Source organism: Magallana gigas, chromosome 1 (assembly GCF_963853765.1).
Source record: "Magallana gigas chromosome 1, xbMagGiga1.1, whole genome shotgun sequence".
Lineage (NCBI taxonomy): Eukaryota > Metazoa > Mollusca > Bivalvia > Ostreida > Ostreidae > Magallana > Magallana gigas.
Window position 1 is genome coordinate 24,690,895 of NC_088853.1, and position 13,847 is coordinate 24,704,741.

General features: G+C 31.9%; 1 protein-coding gene across 1 annotated transcript; it reads right to left on the bottom strand.

Annotated features, from left to right (window-relative positions):
• Positions 1-284: 284 nt before the first annotated feature.
• Positions 285-13,616, bottom strand: LOC136276601 (scavenger receptor class F member 2-like). Its single transcript, XM_066089001.1, has 10 exons — positions 13,561-13,616; positions 11,639-11,708; positions 9,219-9,446; positions 8,582-8,839; positions 8,217-8,348; positions 5,504-5,641; positions 5,188-5,325; positions 4,912-5,049; positions 2,326-2,452; positions 285-2,232 (listed from the first exon to the last, which is right to left on the bottom strand). Exons 2-10 carry the CDS (start codon positions 11,697-11,699, stop codon positions 2,085-2,087), a joined length of 1,368 nt encoding a protein of 455 aa, XP_065945073.1. The 5' UTR covers positions 11,700-11,708; positions 13,561-13,616; the 3' UTR covers positions 285-2,084.
• Positions 13,617-13,847: the final 231 nt, after the last annotated feature.

Consider the following 13,847-nt stretch of genomic DNA (forward strand, 5'->3'; position numbering starts at 1 on the left):
AAAGAAATATAATTATTTGTTGGAGTCCATCAGTAACAGATTGATCCTAAAGTTTAAATGTTGCAAATATAAAAGATTATCATGTTGTAAATACCTTACTTCACTAAAGAAATACAGCTGGGGTAGATTCATTAGTTAAATAATATCGCTGAATATTGATTTTAGTATTGTTTTTGAGTGATCGATAAAGTTGGAAATATATTTTTGCATTGTCGTTAACTTATCAATATTACATAATGTCTCGCAGAAAAAAATCTGAAGATTATGTATAATACACGGGAAATGTTACACATTGTTGACATACAATACCATTTATCATGATTTTTTAAAATTCTTTGTTTGTCCACAAGTGGTAATTAACAAGGAAGTTTTTTTGTTACCTGCTCACACTTCATAAGTATAAGTAAGTGATTTATTCACGTTGAAGTAATAACAAATGGAGATGACAGAAATCTATGAATAGCAAAAACTTACAATACATAACATAATGGTCAAGTGATCGCCTACTTACATACATGCAACACTCGTTATACAAATCTCTCATTTTTATACTTCAAGTAAATTACATTTATTTATATAAAAGCAAAACATACAATAAATACAAAGATGTATTGATAACTTTGATATATTATAAACAATTAGTTTGACGACGGCTGGCTCAGTCGTGCGAACAAAAAAGTTCTTTTTTAAATCTATTAGCAAAGCTGGCCACATCAAAAAGATACATGGTAACGCACAAATCTATATTTTATATCTTGAGATGAATTAAAAAAAAAATATGGTGTTTATATGTTAAAAAATCCAACTGGAAAGAGAAACCATAATAAGTAATTGGGCCAATACATTATTACATCTCTTATAGATTATTGAATTTCATAGTAAATGATGTAGCGAGTCAGTGCCAAAACACATGTACATGTAGACCGTTTTATTGACTTGGATATTCATGGATTAACGTAAATTTATTGTGAAGGCATGGAAAGATGACATAAGATGTACTAATGCAAGTTATCGAGGAATTTCAAGATTCTAATTTAAATTTCCTCAATTGACCTTGCACAAATTTGAGATTATCAGTTCTTAGCTCTCTCTCTCTCTCTCTCTCTCTCTCTCTCTCTCTCTCTCTCTCTCTCAACTATGACGATTTCAATCAAAAGATACAACTTATCCCAATTAAAAAAAAAAATGTCATATGCGGAGAGACTTTTAAGATTAAGTCGGTCAGCTAAACATTGATTTTATTGACAAGAAAACAAACCTGTAGAGACGGCGTCAAAAATGTAATAAATAGATTATGTTTAGTAAACGTTTTGTTGTGAATATAACATATAATGTAACATATAAGACCATGGAACATTATCTACAGTCAGTTCAATATCTTTTACAACATATACCATAGCATAGCATTAAAATCTCATAGCATGGCAGCATAGCATTAAAATCTCATACATGTAGCCTAGCTTTGGAATGTCATGCCATAGCATACAATCTCATAGAATCTCATTCGTCATATCATACTATAGCATACCATAACTTAGCATACAACATTATTTTGACTTTGGTTTTCAAATGTTTTTGTTTTAAAAAATAAAAGTTCACATTGCAGATTTGTGGTAAACTTTGTATTGTTATTATACTTCTTCATATATGTGGAACTCTTCTGTGTATGGATGCGTTTTTGTTCAAATCTCATAGCATACCATAGCATAGCATAGCATACCATTAAGCCATTCATTTCAATTTCTCATAGCATTGCATACAAATCTCATAGCAATCGCGTAGTATAGCATACAAATCATTAAAATCGCATTCCATAGCATAGCTTAAAATTGTAAGAGATATGCATTAAAAGACTGTAACTTACTTAAAATATAACCCATTTTTTACAGTTTAACAAAACCTATCAATTTGTTGTTGTTGTCAAACTGTCGATTTAAAATGTTGATTTTCATATAAACAAAATAAAATCTTCCCAGTATCATTTGATGTAATATATAGCGATTGCTGAGGAGATCAAAAATTGATTTTGTCCAAAATGAAATTATCACATATTTCAAAAGCACGATCATACATAGATATACAATTTATGACAGGTTTTCGTAAATTTGTGTTCTACGGTCCCTAAGCTCTTGGTATTCAGTACTCATGACGTCATTATTAGAAACATACGGCGTGTCGCCACATTGTGATTCTTGTACGTCGACTGTTTGACTCTTCTTATGCTCCCGTTTCCTAAAATTTATTTTAAGAAGATAAAATGTTTTAGTGGGTTTTTTTCTATGAGCATCACTGCATAATAAAAAAGTATAAGAACTTGACAAGTACCTTGTAGCGACATTACATGCAATCAATATTCCAATGATGATGACAGAAAGGCATAATGCACCAAGAAGACCAGCAAAAATAAATTTCCTTTTGTTCACATTGTGAGTAATTGTGGATATTGATGATACTGAAAAGATGAATACAGTATTAAAAGTATCTTAATTACCCGGTTTATACTTTTTATAATCTCGATGACAGAACATACATTTAAAATACGACTTTATCAAATGAAATAAAAAAAACATAATGATATTCCTGTATAAGCGCTCTTACTAAACACATCTTAAAATGAACAAGACCAAGAATCAAAATTGTGCTATAAGTTGAAACGTATTTTGTAATATTTTTGAGAAGTGTTCTCTATATGTTCGTATAAAAATATTAGACACCCTCAACACCCCCACCCGTTTTGGCCTCCTATTACAGGGATTATAATTTGAACGGAATTGAATTTACACTACCTGCTTCAACACACGTTTGAGAATATATAGACATTTGATCTATGAGAAGATTTTTAAAAGATACATGCACCGACCAATTTTTTATAATTTTTTATTTTCTCCTTTTTAAAAAAGGCGTGACCCTTAAATTTAACAAACATTAATTCCTTACATTTGAGTATGATTTGTACTAATGCTGTGACAAAGTGTTGGAGTCATTCTTTTTAGACCGCAGATAAAAATGTATTTTTTTTTAATATGCACGTGTTAACAATGGCAAATGTGTACTTTCATAAGATTTAAACACTTTTTGAATTTTCGGGCAAGTATAGAAAAAAAACCCACTGGTACTTCTGTCTTCAAATCATTGTTTAATAACATCAATATACATGTAATTGTGTAAGTTTATGAATTTTACTAAAAGCGTTTCTATGTGTTAAGGCAGGTACAATTTTAAAATCATTTCAATCAGTTTAAAAATGAAACTCAATACGATCGACAAGTTTAATAAGCGTACATGCAATTTTCATTAAGCATTTGCTCTCGTTTTTGGCAATCAGTCGTATATCGTTTGCATAAGTGTAAAATATAGAAAAAAGAAGTTTAAGAGGCAGTGTTAGGTACAGCAGACGTGTGCCAAAATGTAACGGCAAAAATCAAAATAGAGGCAGCGTGAAGCGTAGCGTAAGCAAGTTTGGTCTGCGCTGTTATTTCGAAATGACATAAATTACAGGATATTGCTGATGTGTTGAAAATTCCCAGAGGAACAGTTACAGGAGTTATCACTCGTTACATGTATAAATTTCGAGGCGATATTGAAAATTTACCTCAAACTGGACGTCCTCGTTTACTGTCGGTGACGGATACAATGTCCCTTGTTAGGCTCTCTCGGACCAACAGAAAGACAGCATTGAGAGAAATTACCACACAGTTTAATGAAAACAGACCCCAACATGTGTCTAAATGAATGTCCAACGATGTCTTTGTCGGTAGTGTTACCATAGACGTATCGTGAAGAAGAAAGTCCGTGTGAGGGAAGTAAACAGAAAAAAAGCGGAGGTACGCTGAAATGGCGTGTGAACGGTCATTGGAATGAAGTGACTTTCTCTGATTAAAGTCAGGTTGTTTTGGGAAAACTTAAAACTGATACTTATCTCAGAATTTGGTCCAGAAATGTTGGCTCTTTGCAGTTTCAATGTTTTTTGGATTACAAGGACAAATTTTAGTTAGAGAAATCCAGTTTTGTAAATTATGGTTACCTAGACACCATATTGTTTCCTAATCGGCAATGATAAAATGCGTTGCCACTATCGCTCGCCGGCGACGCGAGTTCAAGCATTCGGCGACGAAAGCAACACCGGCAAATCCGGCGATGCCGTTTAAATGGAAAGCACCCTATGTATGGTGGCGCAAGGACGCAGCCAGATTGCACCTGCCTCCATCTCAACGCAAAATCTCAGATATGATGTGAAGATGTATCACATACCACGGTGTGGGCACAATTACAACTGTAAATGGCACTGTTACATTTTAATCGTCATAAGTATATATAAATCCTTGATCCACACATTGTGGCCCGTACTCGCCATACATTTTCCCAAACAGAACATTCTATTCCAAGACGATAATGCCCCGATTCACCGCGCTTAAGATGTCAAGAATTACAAGGCCAGGAATCGTATAAATTGTATAAGATGGCCTGCCCAATCTCCCGACTTAAAAAGAAAATGTTTGGCTGAAACTAAAACTAAAGTTGTAGCAGCAACCATCAACACCCCTGACAAACTGTTCAGTGCTATCGTGCACATTTGGCAAACTCTTCCCTAAGATTACATTCAGGACTTTTATAATTCCTTGCCAAGAAGGATGAGGAAAGTTTTGAGGGTTAAGGGTGAAATGACGAAGCATTAAATAAAGGGTAGCAATTTTTGACGTTGATCTGTTTAATTCACGCTTGAGCGCTGCCGTTTTGATTTTTGCCGTAAAATTGTCGCACACGTCTGTAGCTCGTTGATATGTTTTGACAAGGAGCATTGCAGGCGATTTTTCGTTTGCATACTTAAAATGTTTATCAGTATCGGATAAAACATTTACAAAAGCAGTTATACGACTTGACATAGCTTGAGAGTGTAGAAAAGGACATTACCATTTTGTTCATTGCAGAAGTATCCCATCCAGCCAGAGACACAACCATATTCACATAAACCATTAACAGTATTACATCCGTCACATGTGCCAATACATGGTTCTGCACAATTTTCTCCAAAGAATCCTTGTCGACAAGCTGACAAAAATATAAAATATCTATCTATCTATCTATCTATCTATCTATCTATCTATCTATCTATCTATCTATCTATCTATCTATCTGCATATCTATCTGTATATCCGTCTGTCTGCCTAATACATAGAGTATACCTACTTGTGTTACACATATCTCCTTCATAACCAGGATCACATCCCGTCTGGCAAGTCCCTGTTATATGATAACACTGATTTAAGTCACGACATTGGCCGCACCTTTCTTTGCATCCAAACCCATAGGATCCTCTGTTACAAGCTATGAAAAAAAATGTTTCTATACAAAATATATATTCAATTGCAGAAATGTATATATATATTCATATTTAAAAATAAGAATTTACAATTAAAGTTATTAATTGATATATCACATATACGTATCTTATTCCTTCTATTGTCATTATATTGGTAAATTACTTTGCGAATTTATTACTCACGCGTTTTACACAAATCCCCCTGATAACCAGAATCACATCCGTTTACACATTTTCCATTAGTATGTAAACACGGGGTAAGGTCACGGCAATTCCCGCACGCTTCACAGCATTCAACACCATAAAACCCTTCTCTGCAGGCTGGTGAAGAAAAACAAACCCAATAAAGGCTATCAGACCAGCATTTTTTTTTTAATTTTTAGGTTTTAGAACATCAAAATGATAAAGTCCCGTGCAAGGGGGAAATAAAAAAAATAAATAAAAATCACTTTTTGTCCAACAATTTTTTTTCAAGGTTTACGAACCACAAAATATGTAAAGTTCTGTTGGAGGGGAAAACATTTTTGACATCATTTTTATTCTATCAATATTGAATGAATTGCAACGTCATGATTGTGTTGTGTAATTGCCTTAAGTGTAGCAGGAAGTGTAGTGTGTGAAAAGAATGTGATCTGTGAAACATCTCATTGAAAAAGTACAATAGAATATTAGAAATGCAGCTTTGATGTTACATGTTGCAATGTTAATTTGTCATTTTATAGGGATCAAGTCATTTATCATTATAAGAATCTTTAGTTACAGTTGCATCATATAAACATTTTAGCTAGTTACAAATAGTTTTCCAATTTATTTGTTAAGGGAAATCTTCGTCAATACCAATGAAACAAAATTTCGTATAAAATGGTTGAATTAAGGAATGCTATATATAAATGTATGGTCAGAGGTGTTAAGCATGGATATCCTTATTAGACAATGTTCCTTTTGAATATGTTAACTTACTTTAAATAAATGATGTTAGAATTTTATTTTATTCAGCGTTTTGGATGCTCTAGTGACCGGTTCCTTTCAACTTGCAACACATCGACATACATTAATTACATATCGGTCGGACAAGATAGTTTGATCTTGTATATCTCGGTATGAGTTGTAAAATATATATATTTTCTATCCCTGCGAAAAATTTTCAGACTAAACCAGGCCACAAAATCGCAACCCTCAGTTCAATACATTTTCTCGCGTCATATTAGACAAGAAATTGCAGTTTTAAATTTATGATCCCGATTAAAATCTCGATCCCGAACCCAAATAAATGTTGATCCGGTCAAAAATTTGTCGTCGGGGGAAAAAAGATCTCTTGTGAAATTTAATTTTTTTTCTAAAAAGTCAGAAAACTGAGCGGCGGGTTTTTTAACCTAGTAATAAAAATTTTAAAATGCTGGGCTTAGTGTCAACATTTAACGGAATTAAAAACAACATTGTTTTCTTATCATCCCGTCTTTCCTTTAGAATTTTGAAAATATAGATAAAATCAAACTTTGAAAATAAAATAAAGTCCTAAAGGAGTTAAAAATTGAATAAGAGAAAAAAACATCAACCTTCAGGCAATGATATACAAGATACTTTAACGAAACTTAAATTCAGATCATTGTTTTGTTTATATTGTATACTTGGTACCAAAGTGTTGGGAAGAAAGGTTGAGCCATTTTCCTGAACAATTTTAAAAGTTTAGTCTGACTCAGTTGACAAAAAAGAAAGGTTATAAAAACACTGAGGACATGGAATAGACCACTAACAACACAAACTGGTTTTTTTTCCATACCCCTGCTCCGAAGGAGAGGGGATATACTTTTTTACCCTTGTGTGTCTGTCTGTCTGTCCGTAACAAAAATTTCTGTCGCATTTATCTCAGCAACTATTTATCGCAGATGCTTGAAATTTTTACACAGTGTTTGTTAATCGTGGGATATATTTTTGTACCAATCGAACGTCAACTCTGTTAAATGACGACTTTGCTTATTTTTTAACCAAAATTTTCAAAAAAAATTTCGTCAAAGATTTCTCAGCAACGATTTATCGCAGATGCTTGAACTTTTTACACAGTATTTCTATAGGCATGCCATAATGTTCGATACATTTTTGTACCAATCAGACGTCAACTTCCTGTTTAATGAGTACTTTGTTTATTTTTAGCCAACATTTTCAAACAAATTTCCGTCAAAGATTTCTCAGCAACTATTTGTCGCAGATGCTTGAAATTTTAACACATTATTTGTTTTGGCATGCCATATTGTGGGATTTATTTTTGTATCAATCGGACGCCAACTTTCTGTTAAATAATGACTTTGTTAATTTTTAGCCAACATTTTCAAACAAATTTTCATCAAAGATTTCTCAACAACTATTTATCGCAGATTCTTGAAATTTTAACACACTATTTGTTTCGGCATGCCATATTGCGCGATATTTTTTGTATCAATCGGACGTCAACCTTCTGTTAAATAATGACTGTTTATTTTTAGCCAAAATTTTCAAACAAATTTCCGTCAAAGATTTCTCAGCAGCTATTTCTTGCAGATGCTTGAACTTTTACACAGTGTTTGTTTTTGCATGCCATATCGTGGGATATATTTTGTACTAATCGGACGTCAACTTCCTGTTAAATGAGAACTTTGTTTATTTTAGCCAAAAGTTTCAAACAAATTTTCCTCAAAGATTTCTCAGCAGCTATTAATTGCAGATGCTTGAAATTTAAACACACTATATGTTTAGGCATGCCATATCGTGGGATATATTTCTGTACCAATCGGATGCCAGCTTTCTGTTAAATGTCGATTTTGCTTATTTTGCATATTCACATCAGAGCGGGGGTATCACTAGTGAGCATCGGCTCACAGATATCTTGTTTTTTTTTTGTTTTTTTACAAAAAAACAATACCTTCAAAACAGTTCTTTCCTTTCCATCCTGGTTGACATCCAGAATCACATAAGCCACTGTAAACATCACAGCCTGTACATTTTGCGTCACATTTCTCACTGCAATCTTTTCCAAAATGTCCATACTGGCAAGCTTGCAAAATTAGGTGGAGCATTCATTTTCATAATGAAGTAAAAATCCAATTAAGTTTTTTTCATTTCATTTTCAATGAACGCTTTCAAACCTATGCGTATCAAATATCTAGTTGTATAATTATGTCTTTGTATACCAAATCATTTATTAATCTCTTCCTCTTTTAATATTTTTTTCCTTTGTTTCATGAATATTACACAAAACGTAACTATAAATAAGGAAAGCAAACATACAATAAACTTCCACTTCACAGAGTTCGTTGTATGCGTAGGAAGAATACCCATCAGGATACGGAGGGTGCGTTCTGTTGTTGTAGTAGATGACTATTCTTCCGCTTACATTTTTTGAGCATGTTATGTTCATTGGATTTGGTATTGTCGCTCTTGTGAAGAAGTTGTCTTTAAAACATAATATGCCATCTTTCTTATTAGTTGTGTTCGACACGTAAACCGAGAACCCCAAAAACCTTGAGGTGTAGCCATTGAATACATCTGATATGAATATATGACGAATCAATTAAAAGATTCTATCATTAAAATTTTACATTATATTGATATGAACTAAAACATTTTTAACTTTTTATCAGCGCTCAATATAAAAAAGATTAAGAAAAATGATAATTTAAACCGTAAACTTTTACATGTATCATCATTACTCAAGACAAATGAAGAAGAAAGTTGATTTTGGTCAGATCAATAAAATCACATATTTCATAATTTAAAAACTGAAAATTTAAATTGGTACAGCCTTTTTCTGGTCATTTATATATCCTAAAACATATTTTTTGTTAGAAAGTGAAAGCTAATGCCAACGAATATAAATGAAACACTGAATTGGAAATCCCTTGTTTAAATAAAAAATAGATCTTACTCCATTGCAAATTGTCTGTCCTGTAGTGTATAGAAATGCGATGGATTTTAAATACTCCTCCGAGGTACACCTTCCACTCAGCTGTTGTTTTATAGTTAGCTGATACTGAACACTGACCTCCATTAGCTGACAAGTCAGATTTCAGTCCATCCAAAGCTTTTTCTGCAGTCCATTTACTATTTGGATACGGATGTAGCTGCCATGCTGATCTATTCAATGCGACGTTATCTTATGCCAAAAAATCATCCAATTGGATAGATATAAATGCATGTAATCGATTAATTATACATTTTATTATCAAAATACACCTGTTTTGTAAGATTTAAATCCAACAAAACAAATCATAATTTTGTTTATTTGAGTTAATATTTTCTTTTATTTCATGGGGCCACATCATTCACCTGAGCAACAATAACTTTATATGGGCATTCAAAGATCACTGTGCCATATGGTCCCTCGGTAGAATAACAACAAAAAAACCAGTAAAAAAATCCAAATTTTACCCTTTTTTCTATACACTTAATCTTTGACATTGTACCTTTATGAAATACAATTTTTATCGAAAATAAGATCATATGCAAGGTATCCAACTCTTTTTTTTCTTAGGCGTTCACGGTTAACCTCCGGTTCTTTTTATTTTAGTCACCCCCAACCACTTTATAAAGAGATAAAAAAAAATAAGAGCATATTGGTACATCTTCTCTCTCACTTACTTACTAGTTATTGTATTTTATTTTTTTTAAAATCCTATATGTAAAAAAAGAAAAATAGTACCTCAATGCGCTCAATTCTTGAATAAAAACATTCAAAAATTAAATTTGTTTTCCATTATAAATGATTGTCGTTTTTTTTATTTCGTATGACTTTTCATAACCTTACTCACTTGACTGATGAATAAACTATAAAACTGAACAATGTAGTCACATGATAAATTCTAATCAATGTATTGACATGCATATCGCTCTATTGTACTAAGGTCCATCCATTTTTTTCATCTTCATTAGAAAAACAAATGGCTACAAACAAAGATGCTTTCTGCTGCATTGTTTTTTTTTAAGAACAACGATAATGCTTTTATCCTCATTATAGTAATGTGTCAGAACTATGGCAACTGTTTGAAAGCCATTTTAGATGAGTATATATATATATATATATATATATATATATATATATATATATATATATATATATATATATATATATATATATATATATATATATAGTTCATATAAGAAAGGGTACCAGAAAGTAGTTACTACATATCATCCTTTTGGCAAGACATTTCTAATGAATAACTAAATTTCAGCGTCAGTCGTAGAATTATAAGGAAGATACAGACCTTGGTTTGGGTCAAATTTTTATTAACATGAATTTATTACATTCAACTTAAGATTTTTAAACTTGGTATTTCCTATTCAGCATTTAAAACCTAAACAAATTAAAGCATGACCTCAGCTCTTTGTATAAACATAGTATTGCGCACAAAGCTCTGTATTTTGCTTATAACACGAAACTTAACTTTTAGATAAGTTAGTAAAGCATCAGATTTTGCTCATTTTGCGCAGGTAAAAAATCAGCTGTCTATGTTTGATTTCATACGTAAACATTCCAAAATACAAGCGATAGTTCCCCTAAAGTTCAAAGGCATAATTAACGAAAATGAAACTAAAATCAAAACAAGCTAAAACCACCAGGTGACATGTCAACGCATTGAAATACGAAACCTCAATTTACTTCATAAAATCGGCACAAATACATTATGAAAGTTTCATATATTCCCTTCACACGTAAACTTTTGCAAAACAATTAAATTCATCTTTGTCAGTTTGACACGTTTTCGTTCGTCGAACATGGCTGCCTAGTTTTCGGTGGGATGATGTAAAAGTAGTCGGGGATATGTGTCGAATCTACACTTTTGGCGATGGAGAATTGACGATTCAAAACTTACTCGTGTTTCTTATGAAGCAGAAATGATGCAGTCGACTAAACTTTTTGATATCTGATTAATGGTATTTGAAAACAATAACTGAAAAATAAGTTGCGAAATAGGAAGTTGGAATAGCGCGGGACATATGGCTCGGACTACCTTTACACCATCCAATTTTCGGTATACCGATATTTGTCTTACTATAAGGATACTTTGTGCAAAATTCGGTTGAATTTGGCCGGGTGGTTTTCGAGAAGAAGTTCAAAATGTATAAGTTTACAGACGGACGAATGAACGGACAGACGGACGACGGACAACATGTGATCAGAAAAGCTAATTTGAGCTTTCAGCTCAGGTGAGCTAATAAAACAATTCACAGTTTTTTTTTTAATTCAATTCCATGTTAAAAAATCAATCAAACAAAATGTTTTATATTTGTTTATGTGTTTTTTTTATATAAATCGTCAATGCTGAATATATGCAAGTGTCTTACCGTAAGATGCTCCTAGAGAAAATAAAACACCCCATGCAGTACAAAGTAAAGCCGCATCCATAAGAAAAGGCTATATAAATGAAATAAGATTAAAACCAATTAATTTTAATATATTTATTTGTAATATGTTTCCTCTTATGAACCTACATAATAATGAAAACGTTCAATTCAATATTAACTTGTCGCTTGGATTATTGTAAACAGGATTTTTCGGTAATTCTAACAATTATAAACGATTTGCCTTTTTTCAAATGTAAATATAAGTAATAAACAGCATTGTTAAAAAGTTCACAGGAAAATGATCATGGTTGGTACGTGATCAAATCTTCCGATCACATGATTTTATCACGTGACCAACCAAACCCATATCCCCGTTTTGCTGTTTATCTCTTAAATAAGCATATAGTCTGTCCCAAGTTAGCGCTTTCATCACTTTATGATGATTATAGATAAAAATACACACACCTGTGAAAGAGACCACAGTTGAAATCGATAAAAGGGAATATATCCAAGATATTTTCATTGAACAATTATCATTTTTCACTCATAAAAGTTCACAGACACGAAAACAAATTTCTTATGGAGATTTATAATGGGAAATGTTTACATATTTTCTCCATTCGGAAGTACTCGGGATACGTCGCGCAATTTTGCAACGTTATCATACAGGCTTATTTATAGCTGATGCAATGCAAAATCCCCGTACACTTTTTTTTATGTGTTTTGAAACCTGAAGCGGTATAGAGGGGCGTATTAAAAACAGATAATCTATACATTTTTCATAGTAGAAGATGAACGTAGTTTGAGCACAAAGGTATTTATGATTAACGAAATGTCAAGGAAACAGTGATGGAAGCAAAAACGCGGGACAGAATATAGTATGACAAGACATATAGTAAGACAATATATGTATGTGATAAAGTTGACAGCAAAGGAAAAGTAATTTAAACGTGATCAGGTTATAAGTAAAGAAAAAACAGTCTTGTCGACATGTGTTTCGGAGTAAAAACCAAACGAATCAAAACAATGGGACAATGTGATGGGGTGGGGTGCGGTGGGGAATACAAAAACAAAAACAAACTATGTTTACTTAGCGAAAGTGACGTTTTAAAATACGTTAACTGAGGACTCATTTCTCCAACATAGTTACTCTCCATTTGAATTAGTTATTATATAAACATCCCTTAAAACCACAAAAAGATCGTTAGTAATATGAATAAAGGATGAAAATGCTTTATTTACAGGTTACAAAAGGGAGCGCCTTTGTTTTCCAGGCATTTATTGTACAGTAGTAAATAAACGTAATTGTTTAAAATTCATCACTTATAAATATATATGATATTTCTTACACGTTTAATTAAATCCTTTTACATATATATGCTATTTTGTAAACCTAAAATTAAGTAACTATGAACATATATTAATATATATTTTATATATATTATATATAATTAATACATATAATAGTAAAATTATCTGACAGATTCGTCGTAGTAAAGAAATTTTTTTCTAGATATAGCATTACATTATGTTCAAAGAAGACAACACTTGTAGCTCTAAGTTAAGATTTAATTTGTTATTGACACCTTCGAATATACTTGTAGATAGATGATCATTTCACCCGAAAAGAGTAAGCTTTGAAATTTCAAAAAACGCACAATAGCTGATAGTTAATTGCATATTCAAATTTCTATAAAAAAGGTGAATAAAAATATATTATAAAAATGACCTGCCGATCACTAACTGAAGCAAAACGCTAATATTGTGTGGTATTGACGTTTTTCATACCTCCTTAATATACTAACATTCATTTTATAATAAACTATAATAAAAATAGTAATCATCTATGTGAATTTATAGTTTTGCGTTTGATCCTATTATATTTCATAATACGAGAAAACCCCAACATTTTTTCAACTTACTTGATATGTCCTTAAGCAAATTCCAAACCATTAGGAAACTTTGCAAGATTTTTATATAGTTAAAGTATGCGGATGTGTTTCTATCGAAAGGAGAAGGTAAACATGAAATCAGTTCCGGGAAGTGTTCAATTGTTATACAAAATGTCAAAATTACTGAGTAGGCTAAAACAATTTTAATTACAAGGAAATTGTTGAACATTTCAATTTTAACATACAATACATTGACATATCTTATTTTATGTGTAAGCTCAAAATTTGTTTGCCTGGGATCACTCAGTCTTGAAGGA

Bases quoted from the DNA above. Each gene is read 5' to 3' on its own strand.
- LOC136276601 (XM_066089001.1), bottom strand. From the start codon at position 11,699: ATGGATGCGGCTTTACTTTGTACTGCATGGGGTGTTTTATTTTCTCTA. The intron at 8,349-8,581 runs GTATGTTTGCTT...TAATTTTGCAAG, and splicing joins CTGTGAAGTGGAAGTTTATT to CTTGCCAGTATGGACATTTT. The intron at 5,642-8,216 runs GTATTGTTTTTT...TTTCTTCACCAG, and splicing joins AGGAAAGAACTGTTTTGAAG to CCTGCAGAGAAGGGTTTTAT.